The 27,822-nt window shown below is 40.9% G+C and overlaps 1 protein-coding gene across 7 annotated transcripts; it reads right to left on the bottom strand.

The window, feature by feature from the left end:
- Positions 1-470: 470 nt before the first annotated feature.
- CILK1 (ciliogenesis associated kinase 1) lies at positions 471-27,707 on the bottom strand. Of its 7 annotated transcripts, none has more exons than XM_051777858.1 (14): positions 27,225-27,707; positions 21,651-21,830; positions 19,709-19,763; positions 18,071-18,192; positions 15,994-16,073; positions 13,515-13,647; positions 12,915-13,086; positions 12,196-12,363; positions 9,576-9,872; positions 8,348-8,538; positions 7,660-7,814; positions 6,390-6,518; positions 4,549-4,662; positions 471-4,124 (listed from the first exon to the last, which is right to left on the bottom strand). In XM_051777858.1, exons 2-14 carry the CDS (start codon positions 21,749-21,751, stop codon positions 3,970-3,972), a joined length of 1,872 nt encoding a protein of 623 aa, XP_051633818.1. In that variant the 5' UTR covers positions 21,752-21,830; positions 27,225-27,707; the 3' UTR covers positions 471-3,969. The 7 variants fall into 7 exon arrangements, with proteins under 7 accessions (XP_051633818.1, XP_051633814.1, XP_051633816.1 ...); XM_051777854.1 differs by having other exon boundaries at positions 21,651-21,909; positions 27,225-27,706; XM_051777856.1 differs by lacking the exon at positions 27,225-27,707 and adding an exon at positions 25,536-25,790 and having other exon boundaries at positions 21,651-21,909.
- Between the last annotated feature and the right edge of the window lie 115 nt (positions 27,708-27,822).

Here is a 27,822-nt window from a genome sequence, read left to right on the forward strand (position 1 = left end):
GAACGGAACGGAAAAGAGTAGAGTGGAAAAGAATAGAATAGAATAGAATAGAATAGAATAGAATAGAATAGAATAGAATAGAATAGAATAGAATAGAATAGAATAGAATAGAATAGAATAGAATAAATTTCCCTTGGAAGGGACCCACAATGATCTAGTCCAACTGTTTGTCCTTCCAAGGTGTTATGCATATTCTGTTTTAATGCAGCCTTGCAGGTAGTTTCTGAGGAGCTGACATCCGAGGACTAAGCAATTAGCTTTACATGGAGCTCAAAGGATATTGCAGAAATTACATGCACTCAAACCATGTGGCCAGTGAACTTGCAGTGCCCCTTGGAGAAGGCATCACAGGGGAGGTTTATTTAAAAAAACCCACCAATCAACACACAACTTAAAAACCAGAGAAACAAAAGGCAAACTGAAGTGCCTTTATTAAAAACTGAATAAAAGAGCAAGACTTGAGCCAGCAGTACTTCTTCAAGACTAACTTTATTCTGGGCAGGACACTTGACACAGAAGGAGTGAAACAAACATTTAGAATGTTTTTGAACAAAAACACTGAATAAACAAGAACCATTACTTCTTCACTCACTTTGACAATTCTACCCCTTCCTTCCGCGTTAAGTTCTAAAATATTCTTCCAGTATATACTTTCCTCCTCACATTATAGAACATCCTACTCATATAAACAGCCATATTAGATACAGAAACACCATGGAAGTGGGTTTTCTGGCATGGGTTTGGTTTTTTGGCTAACATCATGGCACTTACACAATACTTTTAGGAAAATCCGGATTACAGAGGTGAATGAATCCACTGTCAGACTCCTTTATTTCCAGCAGTCATTATTATTATACATTATACCTAAGCCTGAGAAAACCTTAACAGTACAATTCTAAAAACGTTTTGCATAAAGATCCTGCTAAATATTAAAGCACAAAGTAGTAGGTTACATATCATAAATTCTCAGATATGCTGCTTGTCCAGATTTTGGTATAACAAGGACCTCCATCTTTTCCATAACTGTATTGCACACTGAGACAGCAGAATAAAATACATAAACTTAGTCAGCTCCATCCTGCTCAGAAAGAACTTTTCCAAATTTAGTAGAAATTTGCTTAGTAAAGGATACAGGTGCTGCCATTATACTTAGCTCATTTTCTTGTGCCACTAAGTTAAAACTGGCAGAATTGATGCTGAACATCAAGATTATTACCTTTTTTTCCAAAAATAAGGACTTTACCTTGGGAAAGGAGGAGATATGCCAAAATAAAAAAAGTACAACTTCTTTTTCTAATCTTTTTGCTGGACTGACTAAAGCCTGAATGCTATAGTCAAAAAAATCACTGCAGGTCTGATAAAGGCTCAGAGATTAAGGCCAAGTTCACAGATTCATCCTGTGTTATTTGAATCTCTGAGTTGTCCCCATCCTTAGTGGAGAGAGACAGGCATTTCCAGAGCACTAGTATGTTCTCAGGTGAGACAGATTTTTTTTGAGATGATTCTCACTCACCACAGGTCTAAAGAGTCAGCTCTTAACAAAGGAGCTCACACTTATGTATGGTGAATCCAAGCCTCAGCAGCCTGTTCTCATGACTTGTTCATCTCTTTCTCCTACTCGTGGAAAGTAAGTGTACAGACCAGACTAGTTAAATTGCCTACTTAAGTCTAGGGATATTTAGGGTAGGTTCAGGGCAGGGTGTTCATTCTTGAGACAGAGATAAAATAAATTAAATTATATGTAGATATAAATACAGATATTATTTCCACCAAGAGAAACAACTATCTTTCCAGTTCTAATATAAATATACATATTTCCCTTTCCACTTACCCATAGACACCATAAGCATATGCTTTAGAAACTGAATGGCTGCTTTACTTTACTGCTAAGCATTGGCATCACTGCTTTGGGAGCAGTTAGGTATGGTTTGGAGTTATGCACTGGCTATGCATAACTTGCTATGCACAGATAACAGAGTAGAGGGACACATAAGATGTCTTTGGCATGTGCAAGTCTTACATGCACACTTTTGCTCCCTCTTTGTCTTGTACTGTTTCACTGTGGACTGAGCTTGTAAGAGCAAACAGTAACTAGTGCTCCCCGTGGTTCCTCCTATATCACTGAGCCAGTACCCTACTCCAGGGTACAGTTTCCTTGAAATCCCATAGGAAGGGATCCTTGAATTCTCCATGGGAAGCACTGAAAAGGCCAGAATGCATTCTCAGTCTCCAGTCCACAGCAGCTGCCCCTTGAGCGTGCTGGCAGATCCCATGGAGAGGATCTCACTGACACGGGAACTGTTCAGTTCCCACAAAACAGCTGGATGCTGAGAACTGTACCTGCTCTGATCCCTTTAGGCTGGATTTAAGTCTCATAAATAAAGAATCTGCCTTCACACAATGAGCTCAGAAAGATGAGAATTTCTGCACACTTCTGCAGGAAGATGCATCTTCTCGGCATACTTCAGCTTTGGCGGCTGCTCCAAAACACAGCTCTAAAACAGGTTCTCCCACAGCACCGAACTGTTTATCTTCCTTTTGTGGAAGGAGGTGCAGGAAACAGCCAAATGCTGACTGTGATCTAAATGAATCTTCTGCTGACGGCTGGACTCTGGCACTCCTTTACAGAGCAGAATTAAACCAGACTATGGGGCTATTTTCTTTTCTCTATAACCTGATATAACTCATACTCTCTCATAAACTGAATTAAACTGCTCTTCAAAGGGCTGTATCAGTTTCTGTGAAATCAACCAGAATTTTACATTTTCTTAACAAGACCAGGTAAGGTCCCATTTTTCCCTGTAGAGCCTGCAGAATTTACAGAAGCTTACATATTCTTCACATTGTAAATGAAGATGTATTGTAGTGAAGAAGAACTGAGTAATAACTTCAGTAAGCTTAAATGGACTTATTTGCACTGGATTGTTTTGGGTGGTTGTTCTTGGTTTTTTTTTCCCCAAAGTGATTTAAGACAGTTGTGAAAAGTCAGCTGCATAGATATGTTTCCTTAAACTCTCTTGCTGTTGTATCACCAATATTCTTTTCCTCTGAAACAAGTTTCATAATTGTTAATACTGTCTCAAATATGTCTTCAGATTTTATATTCACGACAAAAGAAAAAGAAGAAACAGAATCTGATTTTTCTCCTTAGAAATGATTAGAACATTTAAATGAATTTAACAGGGTAGATCCACATTCTATTTCATAGTGAACAATGCCAAGGAGCAACTCTGAAGTAGGAAAAAAGAGCACTGTGTCAGAAAACAGATTTACAGAAGGGTATTTACCCTCCACCAAACAAGAAGATTCCCCAGATTTGGTAAATCTGGATAGCAGTCCAACAAAAACCTTTTAAAGGCAAAAATAAATTTAAAAAGAAAGTGCCTCCCACTGACTTTCAGCAGTCTCAGTGACTGCAAAGGAGAGTTTAGACTGTTAGTCACTCACTCCTCTAGCCAGTATGAAGCAAATGAATATAGGACAACAGAAGCATGGCATCGAGATATGGCATCACTGAAATTATACAGCTTCATTTAGCACATAAACTTCAGAAAATGTCTAATGAATGCCCCTTTCTCAGTACTTCTCTTCCACTGCAATATTGCACCACTTTGCTTTTTTTATCCACTTCTATAAAAAAGTTCAATCTAATAAAAAAAATTAATTTTTTTAAAAGTTCATTATAAAAATTTATTGTATAAAAATGCCAAATCCCCTAAGCCATATATACAAAATGTATCAGTTTTATGAAAATAACTGGACCCAATTATATAACAAAACATTTTTATACAAAAAGGTACAAGGCTGCATTCAAATTAATGCAATAAGTAAAAAACAACGCTGCAAAATGTCTCATTCATAGAAGATCTGTCTCTTTCAAATGTACAGGTATATAAAACAGTATCAAATTGTCTCACGTTGGCCACCATTTTATGGGCAACATGCACTGGTCAGAGAGCATTTCCACAGTCACCGGTGAGCGCCGTACTTCGCAGACCAGTCAACGCGCCCATGGATCGGCTGAGCTGGTGGTGGGAGAGGCATTAACCTTGGGGAGCTTTTTGTGGGGGAACTGAAGGATGGCCATCCCAGATGGGGTCTGACTGACGTCAGAGAAGCAAAATCTAAAGGACAAAAGAAAATGATGTGAGATCTCCCACACTGAGCAGCAACTGGATGCAGGCCCAGACCCTTATTTCTTCAAGAAATAAGCCTCCTTTTTTATTACAATTTGCTGATGTGAGACAGTAGTGGATCCAATGCCTTAAACCTTAGCAGACAAGGAGTATTTACATCACTGATTTGACAAGTGAATTCTGTGCCGGTCAGTTGGTTCACACGAACCTCTAGGTCCCCCTGAAATATGCTGTAGATAAACCCAACTATTTAATAAACAAAGTAAAAATAAACCACATTCTTCTCTATATGAAATTCTGCAAGGTTATAAACAATAGCTCCAGTTAAAGCAAAGATAAGTAGCCCAGTGCAGCATACATACAGCATGGATTACAGAGCAAGGGACCAAGAGAACTTTGGTACTATACTTACCAGAAGATGGATCCACAACTGGTGTTATCTGAACCCTCTGCCCAGCAGAACCTACTTCCTTCTTCAGAAACGAAGGGATATAACCACTAGTTAGACCGCTTGATCCTATGGGCCCTGAGAGAAATGGCAAGGAACACTTGAGCTCCACACAATGGATCTCCCACATTATCAACAAAGCTGTGCACTGATGGGTCACGTTCAAGACCAGGCCTGATCACGGACTGATAAAAACAAGAACTTAACTGAAGACACTAGAAATTCACAGCTCCTACATGTACCTGCATTCAGGAAACTCTCAGCATCAGACTGCATTAGAGATAAATGGAAAACAGGTACAAATTGTACCTGTCAGGGAGAACTGCAATTCTCCCTGACATCTCAGCCTTTTCAAGGTTTCTCAAAGTTCTCAAAACTTAGCATTTTACTTAGAATTTTTTTGTTTGACTTTCACCAACTGTGTCCTATATCAAGAATATATTCACTCTTGATTTCTATGCAGTGAAATATGGGGGTCTGGTGGTACACAAAGGTCTTACTGAAGCCCAGTGAGAGCACAATTTAAAACTGTGGTACAGATTCACATTCCAAATTTGTAAAGCCAGCTACAAAACTTATCACTGAGATGAGCAGGAGCAGATTTGACTGACCTGTCAAATGGATAAGCCACTGAAAATGGAACAAAACAATCTAGAGTCTAGATTGTAGCAGAGGGGGACACTAAACAAGTTAGCATGCACAGACCAGAGCCATTGCATATATGCCTATGATGTACTAGAGCAGTGGCAAAGCATATTGTGGGAAATGATGGTAATAAATAAAAAAGGGAAAAATCTAACGATATCCTATGCAGCTACAAAAGCAGCAAAAACTTGTATAATAGCCAGGAATGAAATATGTACTACATATATAAAGGTTCTCATGTAGTTTAGCTATTTACAACATCCTCCCATCTTGAATCTTTAAAGAACAATTTTTATTTAATTACATCAAAAATTTTAAGTTTCTTATTTTTTTTAAACCAGAGTTTCTAAAGACCCAAAATGTTTCTTTGGGCCAAGATTCAATACAAATTTTCTAAACCAAACATTTTCAAAATAAGTAGGGCACTGCAGAACTGTAACATCACATGAAAACCTGAAGCAAAGGTTTAGAAAAGAAATACACAGATACAATCTAGAAACATCAACATGTTTAAGTATATCTGGTAAAATCTAATGTAAAAATCTACAAATTAATTACTTCAAATCAAACAACAGTGATTAAATACCTGAAATACCAAATGCCAAAAAAACCTGAAGAAGAAAAATTGAAGAGTTTTGCTTTTTTTCTGAATTTTTTAAGCTACAATTATTTCATTATTTTAAATAACATCAATTAAAAGACATGATCATAGATTTTCTTTGCTTTATTCATATAACAAGAGTGGTGTGTATGGATTTAGACCAGTTTCCTCCTCTATTGACAGTCATTTATGCACCAGCTGGGCTAAAATAATTTGGAAGCCAGAAAATATGACTTATGAAAACTGAAGAGGGAAACTGAAAGCAAGATAAGTATTTCAAGCTGAACATACCTAAGCTGTCCAACCTTCTATGCATGAGGTACTTCAAAACAGACTTCTGGGGATTCAGTAAAAGAAATGACTATGTTTCAGTTTCAGGGAGTCTCCAAATCTAGGCAACAGTGCTCAAAACTGATTTTATCAGAAAGAAAAGACAAGGTAGCAAGTACCTTCGGAGCTGACAGTGTTTTAGAAATGGGTGACCCCAAAATACAGCTGCAGGGAATTTCAAAGACACCACTTATTATCATTTCTCAGAGTGTTAAGCGCAGCTTCTTACCTAAATTCATCCTGTTAATACTTCCTCCCAAAACAGAAGTTTTGCCAGACAAACCAGAACTGGGCCATGGATTAGATGGAACAGACTCTTTGTTTGAAGTGGAGACTATGCTATTCCTTGTGCTTATTCCTATTGCAAAAAATGCAAAGATTATTATGCTGAAATCTCCGTAGCCACACAGGCTTGCATTCATTCCACCTGGTGCACAATCTTACAGCAGATGTCCAGTTCAACTTAAACAGAGCCTTCTCCCTCTCAGTAACTCTCTGGGTTGCTTCCCATCCTCTCATCATACAGGAATGCTATGACTAGGCACAGGCCCTAATCCTGCGAACATCACAGTGTAAATAGTTCCACTAGCATCAATGGCTGCTTATATCCCAGAACAGGATCCTTACTTACATCAAGGCCACAAATATTCTCAAATCACAGAAGGTGAACCTTGCTAAGTAAATGAAATCTACGCTTCCTATAAAAGCCTAATGACAAGATAACCTGAGAGCAAATAATGGCAATTCCATTTCTCATAGTACTGTTCTCTTCTTTAGTGTCTCTACTGAAACCACTGATTGTGCAAACAGTTTGTAGTGGGGTTCACATGTCACCTATTATTTGCATTTAATATACATCTCGTATTTAAACAGGGTATGTAACATGCGAGGATGCACTCACAATTTATGATAAAGGAAAAGCAGGCTTGGGATCAATGTGTTTTACAATCTCCTCTAGTAAAACAAGTTTTAGCTACCAAAACTGTACTTAAGTGAGCCAATTTGAAAGTCAATTGTTTCAGGAAAAAAGACTGAGTTTGCAGTCACAATACCTTCTAGTTTACTTAATTAATTTTGAAGTGTTAGTACAACAAGTGAATTAATAGCTAACACTGCCTTTATAAATAGAAATTACAAAAAAGAATACATTTATACACACCTCATTTTAACTACAGGCAGACATGTCTGCCTCCTGTACTTCATCCCACCCCAGCGCTGGTCTCAGCATAGCAGAGGTTATCATGAAGACAGGCATGTAATTCTCTACAGACATGTACCTACATTCTATTTAACTTCAAGCTACAGCAAAGCATATTCCCACTATTAGCCTGTTGTTCATGGTATTATACACTCATGACATAAATGTACAGGACTTTATTTTCCAGTGTAAAAGACCGGTCGCATCCTTCATAGTGAAACAGAATAATTTGGTACCAATGACCATTTCATACTGCTCTTGGAATTGCAGGAAGAAAAAGAAAGAAGTATGTTTTACTAACCAGGTAGGTACCTAGAATGTCTCAAGTAGTGTTGCTTTGCAGCAGAAACTCGCAATGTGGGAGTGTCCTGCCGTGAAAGGGTTGCATGGGAAGTTCGTGCACTGGTGCCAGAGCCTACAGCATCCAAAGGCTTCAGGTCCAGAATGCTTTCAAATCTATAATTCAAAAATTGCTACACTTAGTCCAATTTTTATACCACATGTTTATCCACAGTTGGCCTTCTCAACTCCATCTCATCTCCACAAATCATCTCCTTATACTGTGTTTGCCACACTACAAACACACAGACAACAAGGAATATTTTCAGCCATACAAGTGCCCCTGAAAATCAGATTTGTGTTTCTAGTTCCCTTATATTCTGCTTTTAAAATGTTTTATAAATCACTCAGTAGGTTTTTCTCTACTCTGTACAGTCCATGGAAACTGCAGCTTGGAGTCCTCCAAAACAGTTTATATGCATGGAGTATGTCAAAATGGTCCACAAGTGAAATATAAAGTATATATTCAAAGACTAACTTGGGGAGACTTAAACCAAGCATCATTTTCAGTGGGAAAAAAAAAAAGAACATGGAATTGTACAGATATATGTTTCTAGATTCATAGAAAGCATGAAGAGCGACATTACTAAGAAAGAGGAAAAGACTAAAGAAATAGACCAAATAGCAGACGGACATAAAAAAACCCTTACCTACAAAGAGTTTCATCATTCTGCCTCTTCTTATTTTTCAAGTCCATTCTTATGATAGAAGAGCTGAAATCAAGGTCTTCCAAGTCATCCCAATCTTCAGAACTCTTCACTGTCCTAGCAAGATGTCCCCATCTTCGCCTAGGTTTTGGTTTAAGGTCACCATTTATATTCTCAGACCCAGCAGATGTTTTCTGTTACAAAGATTGAAAAGAAACAAACCCACGTGCTTAGAGCATAAACCAGGTGAAAGGAACAAAGAAGATTTTTTTTTCTCAGTAGTAGAGCTGTAACAATGCAATCCTCATCTTTCATTAAACATGCTAAGAACACATTATGTAGACCATATTATTACTTATCTTCTGCATTTCATCCTGTAATAAAGTATCTTGAACTGACAGAAGAAGAAATTTCTTGGGTCTCAAATCCAACTCTATATTTCAATATGCACCTCCCAAACAACGCCCTTACACTCAATTTTTACTTCTAGACCTATGCTGGGAGTACAAAATTGCATGCACATTTAGGTTTCCACAAGCCTGTGTCTAGACATTTATAAAATGTACTTCTCTTGCAGGACAGCATAGGTACAAATTTGTGCCTCTTCAGTCATTTAGGCTCACCAGTACATTTCAACCTCATGCGACTCGTGGCCAGTGCAGACCCTATTTATGGCCGATCTCTCAGCAGCATTTGCTCTCATCATCTGTCTTAAGAATCCAGTCTCCTCGCACAGCCAACAGAAAGGGTTCTTATGCTGAAAGGAGAATCTGCTGTTTTCTATGTCCAGCGTAGTCCAAAATGACTATTAATCCCAGTCAATAAACTGGATGCCTTAAATGGATGAAGGCAATAGCCTCCTCCCCCTCATTTCAATTCTATTTACTTCAATACTTTTCTCTCTGGCATCAATCCCCTTAGTAGTTTGAACACTGTACTTCTTTTTTACTCATATGAAATCATAGTGTCATCCTTTAAGTGGTGCTCTAGAACAAAGGAAAGCATAAAATTGCTCTGAAATGAGATATCAGCTTCCTTGTTTTATAGCAACAGATTTATATGTCAACAGACTTCCAGTTTCTAGCAGAAAGTTGTAATTATTTTTTATTCCCGCTCACTGTCCTTTTAGTAAAAGTACAAGAACGCTGGAAGTGAACCAGAAAAAGAAACATAAATAGGAATAATCAGGCAACATATCAGGAAGCTTATCTTATGCTAGATGGACCTTTACCTGCTGAGGAACCTTATTGTGAATTGCAGGCAGAAGAACCTGGTTAGATTTGTCCTCCTGTAAGTAGTTACTGTGCTCAGTCCCAGAGTTGTCTCTCTTATATGGGTACACTGAGTGCTGAGAAGATTGGCTTTGTTGAAAAGGCCTTGATGAAATTCGGGCATGAGGTTTCGGTGGGGGCTGTACTGGAGGGACAGGCTTAATATGTAGAGATGATTTATTATGCAGTTCCTTTTGTTTTCCCAGTTCCTGAACACCCAGGGCATGCCCAACCTGGAAGTATGGGTATCGAAGTGCCTAAAAAGTAATAAAAATATTAGGCTTAGAAAACCAAAGTTTTTAATTTACCCCAGTTCTTCTCAGTTGAAATTTAGATTCCTTTTTTTCTAGGGTAGAAAACAGCAGAAGACCCATCTCTTAGTACCAGATTCTAGAGAGCACAATCCACTTCAGAAAAATGATGCAAAATACTAGAAAAGTTTCCACAGATACCAAGTTATCAAATCCTCTGTGGACTTGTACAAAAGGCAAAGGTTCTGCAGAAGTAAGATACTTAACCAGGTATATGGCATCTTAAGGCATGTTTCATTATGTGCTGTCTCTTCATCTCTGTGGGCATGCACATGTGCAAACACACACACCATCATCACAGATTCAGCCAGTAAAACTCTAATGGCCCCAGAGTCATCCCATCTCTTCCATCCCCCAGTTCCAAGACTGAATTGAGTGAAAGAAACATAACCCTTATGAAAATTAGCCAAAAGACATGTTGGTAAAAATATTTTTATCCTGCCTTACAAGTAATGAAGGAGTTGTTAGTCAAGGCAAGTGATCTCTGCCTACCTTGCTGTTTCAGATCTTCCCTTCTCAAAGACCTCTCACTACAAAAAACTTCTAAAAGCTCAGATTACTCACCATTTGCATGTTATTGTAAAACATTTGTTACTGCTCTTAATATAGTATTTTGTGCTTTTCATTACTTTTGAGAGTTCTTAATCGACTTCATTTTTTTAACTGCTTTAATTGGCTCTAAAGCTTTTAATTACAATTTATACTGAAGGTCTGATTGAATCACAAAGGTTCAGGTATGGTCCTATTGAAGTCAAGTCAGATTTGTATCCAGAATCACATCTGTTTTTCAAAAGGTGCCCTGCTTATTTAATTAGTTGGTTATTACCACAACAGTACTGGTGTCTGAAAGCAGTGGCTACCACCACCACCACCACCACCACCACCACCATCTGGTGCATGTGCAGTACTGATGACCTGGGCAATGCTTACGTACAGGACGTTGGGACACATCTGCAGTGCACTTGAGTGGAGAGTGTCCAGCAAAAGCCAGCCTTATCCAGACAACACTGGGCTGGATGAACAGAGTGAGGTGGACTGAAAGCTGGCTGAGTGGTGATCAGTGGAATTAAGTCTGGTTGGAGGCCAGGAGGTATCAGTGTATCCCAGATGTTCAATATTGGGGCAAATACCAATCAACACCTCCATTAATGATGTTGATGGTGGCGCAGAGTGCACCCTCAGCAAGTCTGCTGATGACACAAAACTGGGAGTGGCTGATACGCAAGATGGTCATGCTGCCATCTGTCAGGACTTCAACGGGCTGGAGAAACAGGCTGACAGGAACTTCAAGTTAACAAGGGTAAATGCCAAGTTCTGCACCTGGGAAGGACTAATCCCATTCGCCAATACATGCTGGAATCAAACACCTGGAAAGCACCTTTGCAGAAAGGACCTGGTAGACACCAAGTTGAACATGGGTTACCAGTATGCCCTTGCTGCAAACAAGGCTAACAGTATCCTGGGCTGCATGAGCAGGAGTGTTGCCAGCAGGCTGAGAGTGGTGATCCTTCCCCTCTGCTCAGCACAGGTGAGGCCGTGTCTGGAGTGTTGTGTCCAGTTTTGGGCTCCCCAGCAGAAGAGTGAGATGGACATAATGGAGAGAGTCCAGTGAAGGGCCACAAAGGTGATTAAGGGACTGGAGCATCTCACATGTGAGGAAAGACTGAGAGAGTTGGGACAGTTCAGACTGGAGAAGAGAAGGCTCATGGGGATCTTATCAAAGTATGCAAAAACTCAAAGATGCAAAGAAGATGGAGCAAGTCTCTTCTCAGGGGTGCCCAGTGACAACAGGCACAAACTGAAACACAGGACACTCCCTCTGAACATCAAGAAACAGTTTTTTACAGTGAAGGTGACTGAGCACTGGCACAGGTTGCCTAAGGCAAGGGGGATGGATCAGATTCCTGTGATTCTGCAGCATGTATCAATAGCAATGAAGAACAGCATCAGAGCCTTCAGCCATATATCCTCCCTTTGCTCTGCTGCTATTCACAGTGACTCGATAATACTTAATTCAGGTGTACTTACACATCCTGCAGTCACATCTTTGATCATTGAGCACACACCCCAAGCACTTAAGTTGCATGCAAAGGCTGATTACTCTCTTTTAATTACCAACCTTTGCCTTGCAAATTGTTCTTGGCTTCTGCTCTTCTCCCTTCTAAGAACTGCAGCCCCAAGCAACTGCTAAATGACTGTCTGTATACAGTGCCTTGCAGTGAAAGGAAACATCACATGCACATGTAAGAAAAAGAAAACAAAATCAAACCTGACTAGCTGTTGGACGCTTTTTGGGGTCCCACTGCAACATGTCTCTCATGAGCTGCACTGCTTCACTGCTTGCATTAGGTATGAGAGTTTTTAGGTTGTTAGGTACACATTGAGGCCAGCGAAAATTCATGGAAGCTGAGAGTTGGTAGCCTTCAGGCCAGTCGTTCTGGAAGAATGAGATTTCCAGTCACAGAAAAAGTTCAGGTGTAAAATATCAGGGCTTAAGCACACCAGCATATATTCTCCTATCAGTAATAGACTGCGATAGCTTCCTCTACACTGTATTGAAGATTTCACTGGGAATCCTCACCACAAACCTCTGGTGAGAGGTAAGTCTTGCTTTACACCTGACCAAGCCAAGAATGCAAATGGAATCAGGAGATAGGAGTCTTGCCATGATTCCAATTTTTAGCCTCTTAAACCACAGGTTTATATGCAATGTGCAAGACGAAATGAAATTTCCACCTAATGAAATCAGTCTAAAGACTTTGTTCAGGGCTCTATTTCTCCTCCTCTAAATGTCAGGTTTTATAGCATAATTAAATAATGCTTATTACACAGAAAATAACTTCTAATTTATTTACTGTATCTGAGATCAATACCATAAATTAGCACTAAGCAGGAAAATTTATTACTTTTATGCTTACTGCTACTGTGGCATTCTGCATTGTAGAACAGCTCTAGTACTATTGCAGTGTGGAATGTCACTTTAGCTACCTTCTTTGGCGTCCCCAAGACTTGGCAAATTTTGAATATAGTATCAATTTCACTGGCACCCGGAAAGAGAGGCCTCAAGGTGTAAACTTCTGCCATTATGCAACCAACAGCCCAAATATCTATTGGAGAACTATAGCTGGTGGATCTCAGAAGAACTTCAGGAGCCCTGTACCTGTAAGAGAAGGAAAAGAAGAAACAAATCCCATCAACGCAATTCAAACAGACATACATGAAACCACTTACCTCATCATTCTTTGTTGTTAAGAGCAAACATCCCTTAAAAAGCTCCTATCCTATATGTATGACTTTATTTTTTTTTTAATTAAAACATACATAAGCTCCTGTAAGCTCTCTTCTGCCTGACATGCAGCAATCCCAGCATCTCATCTACCTTACCACCTCCCCCTTTGTTCCTGTGCTGTTGCCCTCTGTAAACTGTCTTGCACTAACTGAAGCTTTTCAAGTTATGCCAAGCCTAAATAAAAGTTTCATAAAGAGGAGGCATCAAAAGTGGTATTACAATCAGCACAAATTCAATACTGTACTACTTTAAAGGGTTGATTGCAAGTTCCCACAATGTAGGCGAGTACTAGCACTTACCATCTTGTGGATACATAATCGGTGTATGGAGGTCTAGATCGGATTTCTCGGGCTAAACCAAAGTCTGCTATTTTCACAAGTTCTGGTCCCATGCAAAGCAGGTTTTCAGGTTTCAAGTCTCTGTGAAAGAACCCTAAAATTCAAATGAAATATTGGTGTGATTGCAATGTCACCCACTGCTATATCCTTTATTTTCCACCTGGATTGTTTTGCTTTAGTTCTTAGCTTTGAAGCAGGAATAGCACCACATAGAGATCAAAGTCGTCTTATGTGGTCAACAGAGCTGGTCAATGGCAGTACAATGGTTATTCAGTCACACTGTGAAGAACAGTACACACAAGTTGACTATCTTAAAACAATTCAGAGCATTCAGTCAAGACAGTTCCCTTTCAAGTGACACTTCCTTAACATAAAAAAATTTACACCATTTAATGTTAGTTTCATTCTAACTGAAAACTGTCCAATGAAGATATCAATACATTATATAAAAATGGTATTTTAAACAGAATACAAATTAAAACAAGGGTTTTTTTCACTTTGAATTTCTTTTTAAATCTGAGAACATAACAACCTGCAAGCACTCAGCTATTCATCATCCTATCAGAGGATCTCAGTGGGTTTTTTTTAGTGCTCCCTACATTCAGCAAAACCTGATCTCAAATGAGCATTTGGCAAGAGCTCTTCCAATACAAATGAGAGACCAGGACTAGAATATCACTGACTTCTGCCTTTGAAATTTGCTTCCACCATTAGCCTGGAAAATTTGTCCTTGTGCTTCTTTCTTGCAGGCCTCTGAGACCACCATTTTCTACACACAGCTCCCTTTGTAGTACCTTAGCAGGGCTCTACAACCTCATTTTCAGAGACCCTCCAACATGCTTATTTTTCCCACGGCTTTGAATATGCTCCTACAGAGAATTCACATGGGATGTGTCTGCATTGCCCAGTATAACTATATTAAGTTTTGTTTGTTAGAGTAATGTATGACAGCATTGAATACACAGTGCTGTAGATATCTACTAACCAGCAGACTGTGTCCTTCCTATGGATATTAGGTAGATGTTCTGGTGCCAGCTAGAACTACTGCCTCTTTAGGGAAGGTACCAGACAGAGCAATCAAGGCTGTGCTTGGCATTTAGTACAATCACTTCTGTATTCGCTGCACAGACATGCAATGCACTGACAGAATGCTTGTGAGGCAATTTAATTCATGGCAAACTTGTAAAAAGAGCAATCAATTGTGTATTCAAATATGAATGGATGTTTAAGAGTTTGAATAGATAAAGAACATAAAAAGTTTATCTGACAGGTATTTCTATGTCATACAGGAGCAGAACAGAGACATATGGAGAGGGAAAAAAAGTTCATGTAATTTTTTTGAAAACTGTGGCAGAGAGAGTCTTGGGACCCCCATTCTTACACTGTCAGCCACAAGACCATCAAGACCATCCTGTCAGGCTTGTCAAGCATTTACAGATGTTTTTAACTATGGATTTGCAACATCTTGGCAGAAATACCAGTCTAGTGTGTAGCAGGTCTGTGAACAAAAAAGGTATTCTGAAAGGTTGTGATCCATTTGACAATTTATTAAAAAAGATGGATTAGATTTTTGCAAATCAATCACAGTATTTTTCTATTTTTACATATTATATATCTCACTGGAATAGACTGGAATTTATAGTTTGGTTTCAGAAGAGTACCCAAGTGCCACTAAATGAGTGAAAAAAGCTATTAGATTGAAAATTTTTTGCAAAACAGAGTTAAATGTGTTCTTCAAGAGAACTGAAATGCTGGTCCTACAAGCCTTTCACTTCCAGGACTTTGGCCACTGTTGTTAGCTCTCTTCTGATAAACCAGAGAGCTGCCCAGCAACAGACACTACAGTGTATTTAGCAGGTAGAATTGCAGAGGTCAGCAAAACATGGTGAGGAAGCTATCAATAAAATAAGGTGCTCGTTTCAGAGGGTTTTTTATTAGTAAAGTGGGTCTTGTTACTACTGGCTGGTACACCAGCTACAGTTTTTATCATTATTGTAAAAATTAGTTGGAATGCCATGCAACAAAAGCTGTTTGTCACTCAGACTTTATTACTTTAAGTGCATCTTACGAGAACATGTGTTTTATTTGGTATCTGTACGTAGTTTGAGAAAAGACTAACTTCTCCTTTATTCTCAATCTCAGGGGGCCTCTAAATCTATCACAAAATGTGTCCATTAACATCAGACGAGTTTGAGAGTGACCAGCTGCCAGTCTGAAAAAACAGAAACCTACAGAAAAGGAACTGAGCAAACCTCCAGACGAAAGTATCAGGCAACTATAAAATATAGATATTCTCAGTAATCTGAACCTCTCATATAGTGCCATTCTTTTGATCATTCCTGTTCCTAAAGTTAATAGTTTGTTAGTGTATTCATTAAAATACTTCCATAAACACTATATGTCTCTAATTCAAAATGTTTACAGGTAAAACATAACCCACCATGCTTATGGATAAATGCAAGCCCTTGCAGGATCTGATACATAATATTCCTAACTGTAGACTCAGGGAACAGTTTGTTTCTGTGGAATAAAAGGGAAGAAGTAAATATTAATGATTGAAGTATCTTATGCTATGAGCCAAAGATAAAAGATAACAATGACAATAAAACTGCTAGATATATTTTAAGCACTCTCATGTAGTTTATTTCTCCATCAGAATTTATACATATTTGCAGAACTGCCAAATGATATTATACTAAGACTATGTGTCATGTTAAGACTATGAGGTTCACTGAAAATCAGGATGCAGTTGGCTTTCTAGGCTGCAAGAACACATTGCAGGGTCATACTGAGGTCTCATCCACCCACACCCACAAGCCCTTCTCTGGGCTGCTCTCAATCCTTTCTCTGCCCAGCCTTGTGCTTGTATTTTCCTTCATGACATGTACAGGTCATGAGGCACACTCCTCAAGACAGCAAGGATTCATGTTAATTTAGTGCTTTTCATGCACAGTTTCTTCCGGCCTCTCATCTAGAGCATATACAGCACGTACTTTTGACTTTCCTTTTTTGTTATGTAATAGCTGATTTGCTACTTCTTTCTCTTATCTGAGAAAAACAGTCTCATCTGCTATCACTGAAAACCAGAGGCTCTTCTCCTCATAATATTCAGGTGGGAAGATCAGCCACGACAGGCGGTTTAATGCGAGACCCCTTACCAAGATGGAATTGGTAAGACAGACTGATCAGGAGCTCTGTACCAGCACATGGAGATGGTCTGGGGTGGAAATCAGTGACAATTTCATTCAGAAAGCCTAACAGTAAATGAAGAAGATAGCCTGAGCCTTATCCAATTTCGTGAGCTCGGTTCCTCTCAAATAAAACCTGACTATCACATATTGCAGAAGCAAGATCAGCTACTAGAGATTTTCATATTTGCCCTTCTTTTTTAATTACAGTAGAAAGCCTTACATCCTCTACAGTCCCTTCAAGCAAGACTAAGAATTAGTCTGGCAATTCAACTAAGAATTAAGCAAATAAATCACATTCCTAAAGGTTTGAGTTATACAATGTCTAACAAGTCCAAGCCCTAGCTAAACTGTAGAGAATATTATGCAGAGCGCACTTTCTGAAACATCTGCCCTTTTTGTTTTCAGAAGGAGACAGGATATCAAGCACTTCTAAGAAATTCCTAAAGATAATTGGTTTCTGTGTTAAACACTTGAACTATTTCCTCAAAGTTCATTATATCATATAGTTAAAAATTAGCATCCATATACAACCTAATTTAATTCAAGTTGTTCTACACCTGGGCATGCATAGTAGGTATTTCTATGCCTAAAAAAGTATTTTATGCAATATTCACAGAGATATGTTACAACAATAACCTTACTTTATTAAATCAAGGAAGATCACTGTCATCTACCAGGCTGATAATTATGGTCCATAGAGAGAAAATGGCCCCCTCAGAGAATAAGTCAAAGCAGGGAACTGTTTTGCCCCTAGTTATCCTCTGGAGGATGTTATCATGGCCCAAAGGCTAGAATTAAGACTTTATTAATCCTCCAGCAAATACAAAAAAGCTAGATTTTATTCAGAATGCTGACAAATGCAATTAACGCCAGCTTAAATTGCAAGGAAAATCCAAAATTTGATCCCTCTGGATTACTGTTTCAACCTCTTTTCATTTATTAATTTATTTGAGGAAGCCACAGAAGAAAGGTGGTGAAACCACTCTCTCACAGAAAAAGCACGGTTGGAGTACCTACGTAGAAATCAGAAGTTCTAGGTTTAATGCTTCCTCAGTGTGAGGGCTGTTAAAAGCCCACAGTTCCTAACTCTCAAAAGAGCACCCTACTTACCTGCCAGGCTAATCTGGGAAGAGACATTGGAAACTCTCATTAAAATGGATGGGATATGCTTAAAGGTGACAGCCACAGCTCCTACTGCAGCATGCAGCTTTAAGCCATAGTGATCTAACCCTCAACAAATGATCCAAAGTCCTTTCAACAGTAAAAGGGGTGCTAAAAGCACATTACACAAGTTATATATCAGGAATGGGTGATGCTGTTACCTACCTTTCTTTCATCAACTGATAAAGATTTTCCTTCATGTATTCAAACACAAAATACAGATGATCATTTTCCCTGATAACTTCTTTCAGCTTTACTACATTGGCGTGGTTTAATTTCTTCAAAGACTAAAAAAAGACAAACAGGATTTTACAGGGGTCTTAATCTAATGACAAAAAAACCCACCTTATTTCACTGATGCAGAATAATTGACTTCAAAAACTCTTCAATATTTTAAATAATCAGACAGCTCTGAGAACAAGAACCAGATCTACAAGTATTACAGATACATATACAGTCTACATATTAATTTAATACTCCGGTCATTCAAAAGCCAGCTATCTGGTATCACTGTAGGCACCAAAACAATTGCATTTTTTCTGTAAGTAACTTCCTACTGGCAGAAACACTCTCCTTGCACCTGCACTGGCAATAGCCAAGTTAGAATCAAGACTAAATACAATCTTGGAAAGTCCTCCTTGGTATCGTGGATTAACCCTAGTGGGCAGCTGAACTTTTTCACCCCCCCAAATGGGATGGGGAAGATAACTGGAAGGGCAGAAAGTGAGACAACTCATGGGTGGAGATAGACAGTGTAATAGGTAAAGCAAAAGCTGAGCATGCAAGCAAAGCAAAATAAGGAATTAATTCACTGCTTGCCATGGGCAGGCAGGGGCTCAGCCACATCCAGGAGAGCAGGGCTCCATCACGTGTAATGGTGACTTGGGAAATCAAACAGCATCACTCTGAACGTTTCCCTCTTCTCCTTCCCCCAGCTTTTGCTGCTGAACACAATGGCACATGGGATGTCCCTTTGGTCGGTTGGGTTCAAGTGTCCTGGTTGTGTCCCCTCCCACCCTTTTGCCCACCTTCAGCCTACTTGCTGGCATGAAAGCATGAAAAGCAAAGGCGGCCTGAGGTTGTGCAATCACTGCTCAGCAGTAACTAAAACATACATGTGTTGCCAAGACTGTTTTGGTCACAAATCCAAAACACAGACCCACACAAGCTGCTATGAAGAAAATTAACTCTACCCCAGCCAGAACTAGCACATGTGGATCTTCATTCTCCCTTCTTTTTAGATTTTCAGTGTATTCAACATTCATTTTTGCTGCAGCAACACAGTACCAATACGTGGTACTGTAAGAAAAGTGACCTAAGTTTTCTGCATGTTTTCAACAGTGGACTAGAAATTAAGGAAGTCCTTAGAACATACCCCTAAAGTTTTGCTGGCATCAGAATTTCATGTTAAATGTCTGCCCTCAAGCCAACCATAGAAAAACAACTGCATGTACAAAAGTTAATGCTGTGAAAAGGGCACGTGTTCTCAAGCTCTGAGAAACAAACACCAATCAACTCCTGGTGTTGTGACAGGAACGCTCACACTCACACACTGCTCACTGCAAGGAGGAGGCAGCTCTCCACAATCAAATGATTTTCTGTAGAACTACAGAAATTTAATAAGCATTTTTATAAGACTTAAAGACATTCCGTTCAAATGCAGACTCAGGAATCAGAACTGCAACGTCAAACACCACAGCTTATGTTGGGGGGAGTTTTTGATAAACAGGAAGAATTTGATGTTATCCCAAAATGTTACAAGGATCATGTAATTTGAAATCAACCATTGAACGAAACAAGTACCTTAACCTCTCGAAGGTTCATGCATTCCTCCCAGGAATAAAACTTTCTCTTCATTCTACAATAGCAAAGGAGAAAATAACAATTAACGCACAGTTAACATCGGCTTGTCTTAGACCTGTAAGTCTCATTACATCTTAATAATTCAGTTCTTCCATCAAAGTATAAGGTGTTAGCTCCTTTGTCAAAAAACTTCACAAGGTCCACTTGAATAGAATTACTAGAATACACACTCAAACAGAATTACACTTGAACAGTAATTACTATTACAGAGGGTTGCCTTTTTCTGTATGTATATATCTATATCTATATATCTTGTTGAAAATAATTGAGAGCCTTCAACAAGTCAGGGCATGCTATTTTTCTTTCCAGTATACAGTGTGGTGGAGTAGAGTCTGACAACAAATCAGACGAAGATCCAACCACTTCAATGGGTCTCCAGTTTTATCATACTCTCCTTGCTCCTCTTCTCTATATTTTATTTTCTCTGTAATTTTAATACCTTTCCCCTCTAAGCTGTATTTCCTGTGTATTTTCTGTGTATTTTCTGTGTCCACTGCTCCCCATGTTTCTCCCTCCCTTGCAAGGTCCATCTATCATCGGGACTGCTTTTCAAATTCTGCCTTCCCTTTCAAGCTTATAAGCAACTCTGCTCTAACAGAAACAAACTGTGTGGCAGATTTGCTTTCTCCTGAGACAGAATATAACTCTGAACATACTATTTGCGTGTAATGTATGGTCTTCTCTGTTCATACACATTTTGATTAAGACTCAGTTCTTTTAAATGAAAATCTACACTTTAGGACCAGCAGGAGAAAGGTTCACACATACACACACACACACACACACACACACAGAAGAGCTCAGGTTAAAACTTAGAAAAATATTCAACTGCTTAGAGTGTGGATTTCACATGGAGTTAGGCATACTTTGAGTCTTTTCCAGGTTTACGAATAATTCAGTATTACTTAATATTGTAGCAAGTTTCCAGTTTTAAATCAGTTCTTAGAATAGTTTAAGAACTATAAGCCCTTCATGTCATGAAGGAGTCTGAATTATTTTTTTGTTAAGCAGTGTTTCTGCAATTACTGTCTTGTGTGTTCAGCCACCAGTCCACTTCTGTTCTTAATAATGGCCTGGCATTAACATGTAAACTAACAGAATACCATCTTCTGGTTTGTTCTGAATTTTCTGAGAATCTCCCACATTGCAAAACGAAAATGAAAGGTGCCTCTGAAAAGGTTTGATACAGGAAAAATACTCTCAACACAGAGGATTTAGAAAAGTTGATAAAGCCAGCTATTGACTGTTCATACAAAACAGCATTGTAATGAAAGCTCTTTCGATAAGTATGACTCTGGGTCACGGTCAGTATTTCAGGAAGGTGCCTGCAATTCTTTACAGCTGTTTCTTACCACAGCTAGGACAAATAAGCCATTTACAAACTAGGATCCCTGCTGAAGCAGCAGAGAAAATTAAATTAATTTCTCAAGGAAGTTCAAGAAAATCTTAATATGAACAGATATAATAGCATATAAAGATACGGATAATGGACAATGAGATCCATTGTGTTCATTATCACTGCAGTATTAACATTACTTTCAAAATTAAACCATGAAATGTACGATCCACATAAGCAGCAGCAAAGAGGCTGCAGATTCCAAAGTAGCATTGCAGGATACTGTAAATAATATACAAAATACATGTTTGACTGCACATAGTAGCAGAGCACTATTATGAGCCTATATATCTCACCCTCTTTGTCTTCTGCTGGGGCTTTGGAGGATTCAAGGAACTTGAGTTTTGCATGCTGCCCCAATACAACTCCATATACAAAAGCTGCACTGGAATGTGAAGTACTCGATCCAGCATGACCAAGTTGATGTGGACCTAAAAAGGAAAAACCTGGACTATCCACAGTTAAGTAACGTATGAAAATACTTACTTTTTAATGGCTATTAGCTCTCCAGATTCAATGCTTCTCCCTAGGAGGACAGAGCCGTAGGTCCCATCACCAAGCTGTCTGATAGTTGTGTACCTATTCATGATGAGGATACTTTAGCTGCAACTGCATTTCAGTCCTTAGTGTTTCTTGTGTTTCTCCTTCGACTGTAACCAGTTCTTTCTGTGGCAGCATAAATATAGAGCACTCAGGACACTGTGAACAGTTGCAGGGATCATGTTTTCAAGACTTAGCCTTTGGTCTGAAAGCACAGAACATAATCCATTTGATTTCTGTACCCTTCCAAGATTGCTTGTTTGCAGACTCCACCCTCCTCCAAGAGACAGTCCTTGTTAGCTATACACATACACTCGCCATGGTTTCTCACCAGAAAAGGCCAGCCAGCACCTTGACATAACGAGGTGTGTTCCCCAAAGCCAGTGTTATGGTACTAAGGTACGTATGGTACTAAGGCACTAAAGGTACTTTACAGCAAGCTTGTAGGCAGCCCTAATGTGAGCCACTATTACTAAAAGCAGAGAATAAAGTCTCACAGCTTGGAGAAAATAGTCTGCTATTGAAAAAAAAAAAAAAAAAGAAGCTTTACAGTAAGATAAGGGAATCTGTTCTAGACAAACTATCAGACATGTAAGTCACCATCTCACAAGTCATACTGCCAGCAGTTTAACCAATTTCCTGACTTTCCATAAGATCCTATGCTAGAGGGTCCAGACATATGTATTCCCTTAAATAAAGTGTTCAGAGGAAGAGTATTATATTCATGTCAGGTAAGACCAAATGTATTTCACTCCAGTAGTCCTACATCTGAATCAGTCTGTAGAAGTAGTGGTTACATCAGATTATCTATTGGATTTCTTGTCCTGGCATTTCATGAACCAAAAAAAACATAGAAGAGTTTGAGTCAGATGGGACTTTAAAAAATCATCTAGTTCCAACACCCTTGCCATGGGCAGGGACACCTTCTAGTATCCTAGTTGCTCAAAGCCCCATCCAGCCTGGCCTTGAACCCTTCCAGGGAGAGGGTATTCACAGCTTCTCTCCTCCTTGTTTAATGTAACTGTTGCTGATATTTCCTATACAGTTTAGAACAAATGCCATCTATTCTATGTAAATCAACCACACATTTGGAATAAAAAAGAATTCCCCTGCAATGAGGGTTTTGTCCCTGCATTCTCTTTTTCTCCATCTCTAAGAAGGCAGCAATATTCATGGCTGGTGACTTCTGCCCCTGTAAACTATATTTTAAGTACCTTTTCACAATTTTTTTGTAGCAGTCTTATATCTCTCCTCCATTTTGCCTTATTTCACAAAGCCACATTATGATTTTAAAAGTAATAGGATTATGTTGCTGGAATTCTTAACTGACATCAGTACAGAGCCACAATCCTGTAGATACAAGATGATGCGAACATCCCTTGTTTTCAGTCTTCTAAGCCTATTAGCCTCACTAATACTGATACAGGGGGAAAATTTAGAAATACGATGTTAATACACCTTTTGACAATTTTACACATTGTGTATGAAAAAGAAACAGCATGTCTCTATCTCAGACACTGTGTGGTGTCTCAGACAGGCAGGAGGAATTTCTGTCTAGCAGAACCTGTTTCTCTCCATACACTACCAGAGAAAACTACAACTGAGCACCCTAGAGACATAATCCCACATTTTGTACTGCTTGCCAAGGAACACAGAGCCTGTCTGTAAGAAAGGTACTTTGGGGTACCACTTTCTTTTTGGCTGGTTTTCAGGCTGTGCACCTGCATAGCATAAAGCCATGTTCAGGCAATGGTCTGCATCCAGGTTAAAAAGCTGGTCAGCTGACCAGCTCCAGCTGGTCAGTGACTGGATGACAACTCAGAAGCCTTTGCTCCTGAGCCTTTATTCAGATCCTCAGCAAAAAATTTCAAACTGAGCCTTTATTCAGATCCTCAGCAAAAAATTTCAAACGACGACAAAGCCTAGCATGTTCTCCTAGTCAGCAAACGTAATATTTATTAATAGCCAAACAAATACTATTATATAGTAATTTCAAATTAACACGGATGGGACTTGTGGACTTTTCAGCACATATTCCAATAATGACAGAGTTCTGAAATTGGAATCATAACAGATAGGATGGCTTACAATTCAGAGAACATTATGCTGTCCCTGGCCTACCATTCACATATCCCTTCCAGGGGACTGTGAGTGAAGAGCAGAGGAGTGCCTTGGGTTTGATAACTACAGTAAACCTAAATATGCATAACACTACTAGCACATGATATTGCTTGTAATAATCACCAATGGCTTTCATGCATAGATTGTTTGTCTGATATCTCTTGAACAGATAAAGTGGCAAACGTAATTGCCTATTCCTTACTGAGGATACTAATTCAAGCTCCTCTCCTTTCCATGGCCACCAATTTTCACAGAACTTGTAAGAAATTATCTCTGTGAATCCAGTTCTGGTGTCAAATGCGACCAAAACAGTCAAATTAATTGAAGTATTTTTGAGGCATAAAGGGGAGGCAAAGATCCCAGAGAGGAAAAAACAATCTGTCAGAGATTTCAGTGAGGAATGCATGTTAAAGCCAGGATGTACAGAAGTTGACATAGCTTCTATGGAAGCACAGATCCACCTATACAAAACCCCCTGAACAAAACCTAAATAAAGTCTTCTTTGGTTAACTGAATCATCACCATTTCTTGTTGAGCTTAATAGCAAAGTTGTTGCACTGAAATCACTGTGAAGGGAACGAATCTCTAACACACAGTTTGCACAGCTATAACATGTATAATCTAGTCTAGATTCTGATCTAGAACTACAATCTATGCAAATTCACATCATTACAGGATGTAAACTGCAAAAATATCTTGGAGTGTGTTGATACTAAAGAGTAAAACGTAAAAACCTTTATTTTCACCATATTGTAACACCGTGTTCAGACTGTACCTCAACTTTCTTCCCCGCAGAAATCAGCCAGCAAAGCCCCTTTAGCAGCAAGCCTAATTCAATGTATGGAGACCTCTTTCTGACTCTGTGTACAACTCAAACTCATGATTTCGTTAAAGTACCCTTTAAATAAGTATCCGCTCCTGTTTGAAGGGCTAAAGCGCCGAGAACTGAAAGCGAAACTGTCTCACTCTGCCACAGCTGAGAAACACAAACAGTAAACAATCATCATGTGTCTTTTTAAACTTGTCCTGTGCTCTGGCAATAACCCGAAGGCGTTACCAGCGGGATGCACAGAGAAAGGCGCGGCTCGAACAGGATGCGCAGAGAAAGGCGCGGCTCAAAGCCGCGGGTGTCCATCGGTGCGGTCCCAGCGGGTGCCGTGTTTGTTAGAGAGAGCTCCGGGGGTGCCCCAGGAGCTGCACACGCAGGCGGGAGCCGCGGGCAGCATCAGCCCGGAGGCAGACGCGCGATGACGGGAAGGCGAGCGGCGGCTCCGGCCCAGTCTCGGCTCCGGCCCGGCCTCCGCGCTGCGGCGGCGCCCGATCCCCCGCTCCCGTCCCCCGCCGTGCGGGAACGCGGGTCCCCGGCCCCGCCATGCCCGTGCCCGGCGGGACTCACCGCGGACGCGTCTCCCTGCTGCGGCCCAGCCCGGTCTGCGGAGAGGCCCCGAATGGCGGCGCCGCGGCCCCGCCGCTCCGCGGAGCAGCTGCGGCCCAGGGCGGCCCTCGCTCGGCCCATGGCGCGGCCTCGGCCCGGCCCCCCGCGCCCCCGGCCCGGCCCGGCCCGGCCCGGCCCCCGCCCGGCGGGGCTCCCCGGGGGGGGACAGCGCCGCACGACTGCCGGGCCGGGCCCCGCGCAGAGGGGGCGCTGAGCTGGGTTTTAACGAAATTAAATAACAACAAACAAACCAAAACATCTCTGGAGCATCTTACGAGGAGAGACTGCGGGAGCTGGAGCTGTTTTATCTGGAGAAGCCAAGACTTGGAGGGGGTCTCTTTAATGCATATAAATATCTCAAAAGGAGGTGCCAAGAGGACGGTGCCAGTGCTGCCCAGCGACAGGACGAGGAGCAATGGCCATAAACTAAAACACAGGAAGTTTCACCTCAACATAAGGAAGAACTTTGCACTGAGAGTGGCATAGCACTGGAACAGGCTGCCCAGGGAGGTCGTGGAGTCTCCCTCTCTGGAAACATTCAAACCACCTGGACACGTTCCTGTGTCACCTGCTCTAGGTGATCCTGCCTTCGCAGTGGGGTTGGTCTGGATGATCTCCAGAGGTCCCTTCCAACCCTAACAATTCTGTGATTCTGTGAAAACAAAACCCAGCCAAACAAAAACCCCATGCTGATGACCAGCCTCTCTGACATCCCTGAGAGAAGCTTAAATAACAAAACTGGAACACAGAAATACCAGACTGTGAACAAATGGGAAGAATATCAACAATTTCAGTGCTGCTGGAGGGCCTGAGTCTTCCTCACCTGAGCACCAGCAGGTCTCCCTGGCTCTGACAGGGTCAGCCTAAGACATAGTGGAAGGGGGGCAGAAAAAGGGAAACAAGGAACAAAAAATTGGCCTCAAGTACTTGGTTATCAGAACTGACTGTAATAGTGATTCAGTAAGTCTTATCTTCTTTTTACACTTCATCATTTAGTTTTTACAAGTAAAGCATAAAGTTCTTTCCCAGGGTTTCCAAAGACAGGGCACTGTAATTCAGGAGCACAGCATTTGACAATTTGTTAAAAAAGATGTGGGGAAAAACAAAGCTCTGGATGCTGCCCCCCTAACTCCTCCATCTAATCAGAGGCTAGTCTTTACATTTACATGAATAAATAATAAGAAAGAGAGTTAAATTCTCTCCTACAGACAGGCATGACTCCCAGAGAAGCCTGGAGGACCAGTGTACACTTACTCACAAGAGATTTCTGTTTTAAGCCACCTCTGTTACATCCCACGTGCACAACCATGTATTAGCATCCAACCAGTGACAGCTGTAGGACACTATTTTTCTGTTTTTAGAGGCAGGGTTTCTTCATTCCCAAAAGAATGATTTGGGTTGGAAAGGACCTTAAAGATAATCTCTTTCCAACCTGCCTGCAGGGGACACCTTCCACTAGACCAGGTTGCTCAGACCCACATACAACCTGGCCTTGAACACTTCCAGGGATGGAGCATCCACAGCTTCTCTGTGCCTCACCACCCTCACAGTAAAGGATTTTTTTCTAATATCTAATACTTAATATCTAAGAAGAGGCACACCAAGGCAGGAGAAAAGCAGCTTTGACTACAACCTCAAACAAGCAGCAGCACTAATGATAACCAGTTGTAGCCTTGATCACCTCATCTCAAAACCTCAAGTGGTGTTGCTGTGCCATCTCATCTGTTCACACAGGGCCTGCCATCGTGACAGTAGCACCAGTGCCCCCAGCTCCCCACAACCCCCGGCCGCGCAGCTAGGGATCGGCACTGGCCTGTCAGGCAGCTCCCCTGGCCCTCACACTCTCTTCTCCGCAGAGCAGCTCTACAGGCACCTGGATCTGAAACCCACTGCTGGTGCCAGCTCCCACAGCCCTTGCATCCCCATTCCCTGCTCCCGCTGCCCGAAGGCACCCGAGTGCTCACCTGCCCCTCCAGAACAGACACACACTTCTACCTCCTCCTCCTGAAAACACTCAGGGCAGCTGATAAGCACAGAGGTTCACAGGTCCTACATAAAGACTCATACACATGGTTTTCTTCTAGAACAAAAAGACTTTAAGAAAAATACACTTTAAGAAAAATAGGTTTAGTCCTATTTTAGAAAACCTGACGAGGCGTGTGCTGACAGCAGGTGGTAACTGTGCTCACAGGGCTGGACGGGCAAAGGGCAGGGGCCACGAGATTCAAAGGCCTCGGCACCACAGTTTTCTCCACGGCGGCACTGAGCGCTCGCTTGTTACCCCGTCGGTAATCCGCCTGTGACAGGGCCCTGGCCTGACCGCGGTCACAGCGGAAATCGCGGTTCCCAGACATCACTGCCTTCCCTCGGCTCCCGCCCCTGGGATTCCGCCTGCCGGGATCGCCGCCCGCGGGACTACAGCTCCCGGCAGACTCTGCTCCGCCGTCCTTCCCCCGAGGTGCCGTCGCGGACTACGTTCCCCAGCAGGCCGTGCGCGCCCCGCCGCGGGCAGCAGAGGCGGTGCGGGCCGCGGTGCGCGCTGGGGCGGGGAGTCCTCGCTGT

This window comes from Manacus candei, unplaced genomic scaffold, assembly GCF_025592945.1.
Source record: "Manacus candei isolate 608988 ecotype Guabito, Panama unplaced genomic scaffold, ASM2559294v1 h1tg000011l, whole genome shotgun sequence".
NCBI classification, from domain to species: Eukaryota; Metazoa; Chordata; class Aves; order Passeriformes; family Pipridae; genus Manacus; species Manacus candei.

Excerpts from the sequence above, each read along its gene's own strand:
- CILK1 (XM_051777858.1), bottom strand. The coding sequence starts at position 21,751 with ATGAATAGGTACACAACTATCAGACAGCTTGGTGATGGGACCTACGGC. Across the intron at positions 13,087-13,514 it reads GATTATGTATCCACAAGATG|GTACAGGGCTCCTGAAGTTC; the intron begins GTAAGTGCTAGT and ends CTTCTCTTACAG. Across the intron at positions 12,364-12,914 it reads TCTTGGGGACGCCAAAGAAG|AACGACTGGCCTGAAGGCTA; the intron begins GTAGCTAAAGTG and ends TCATTCTTCCAG.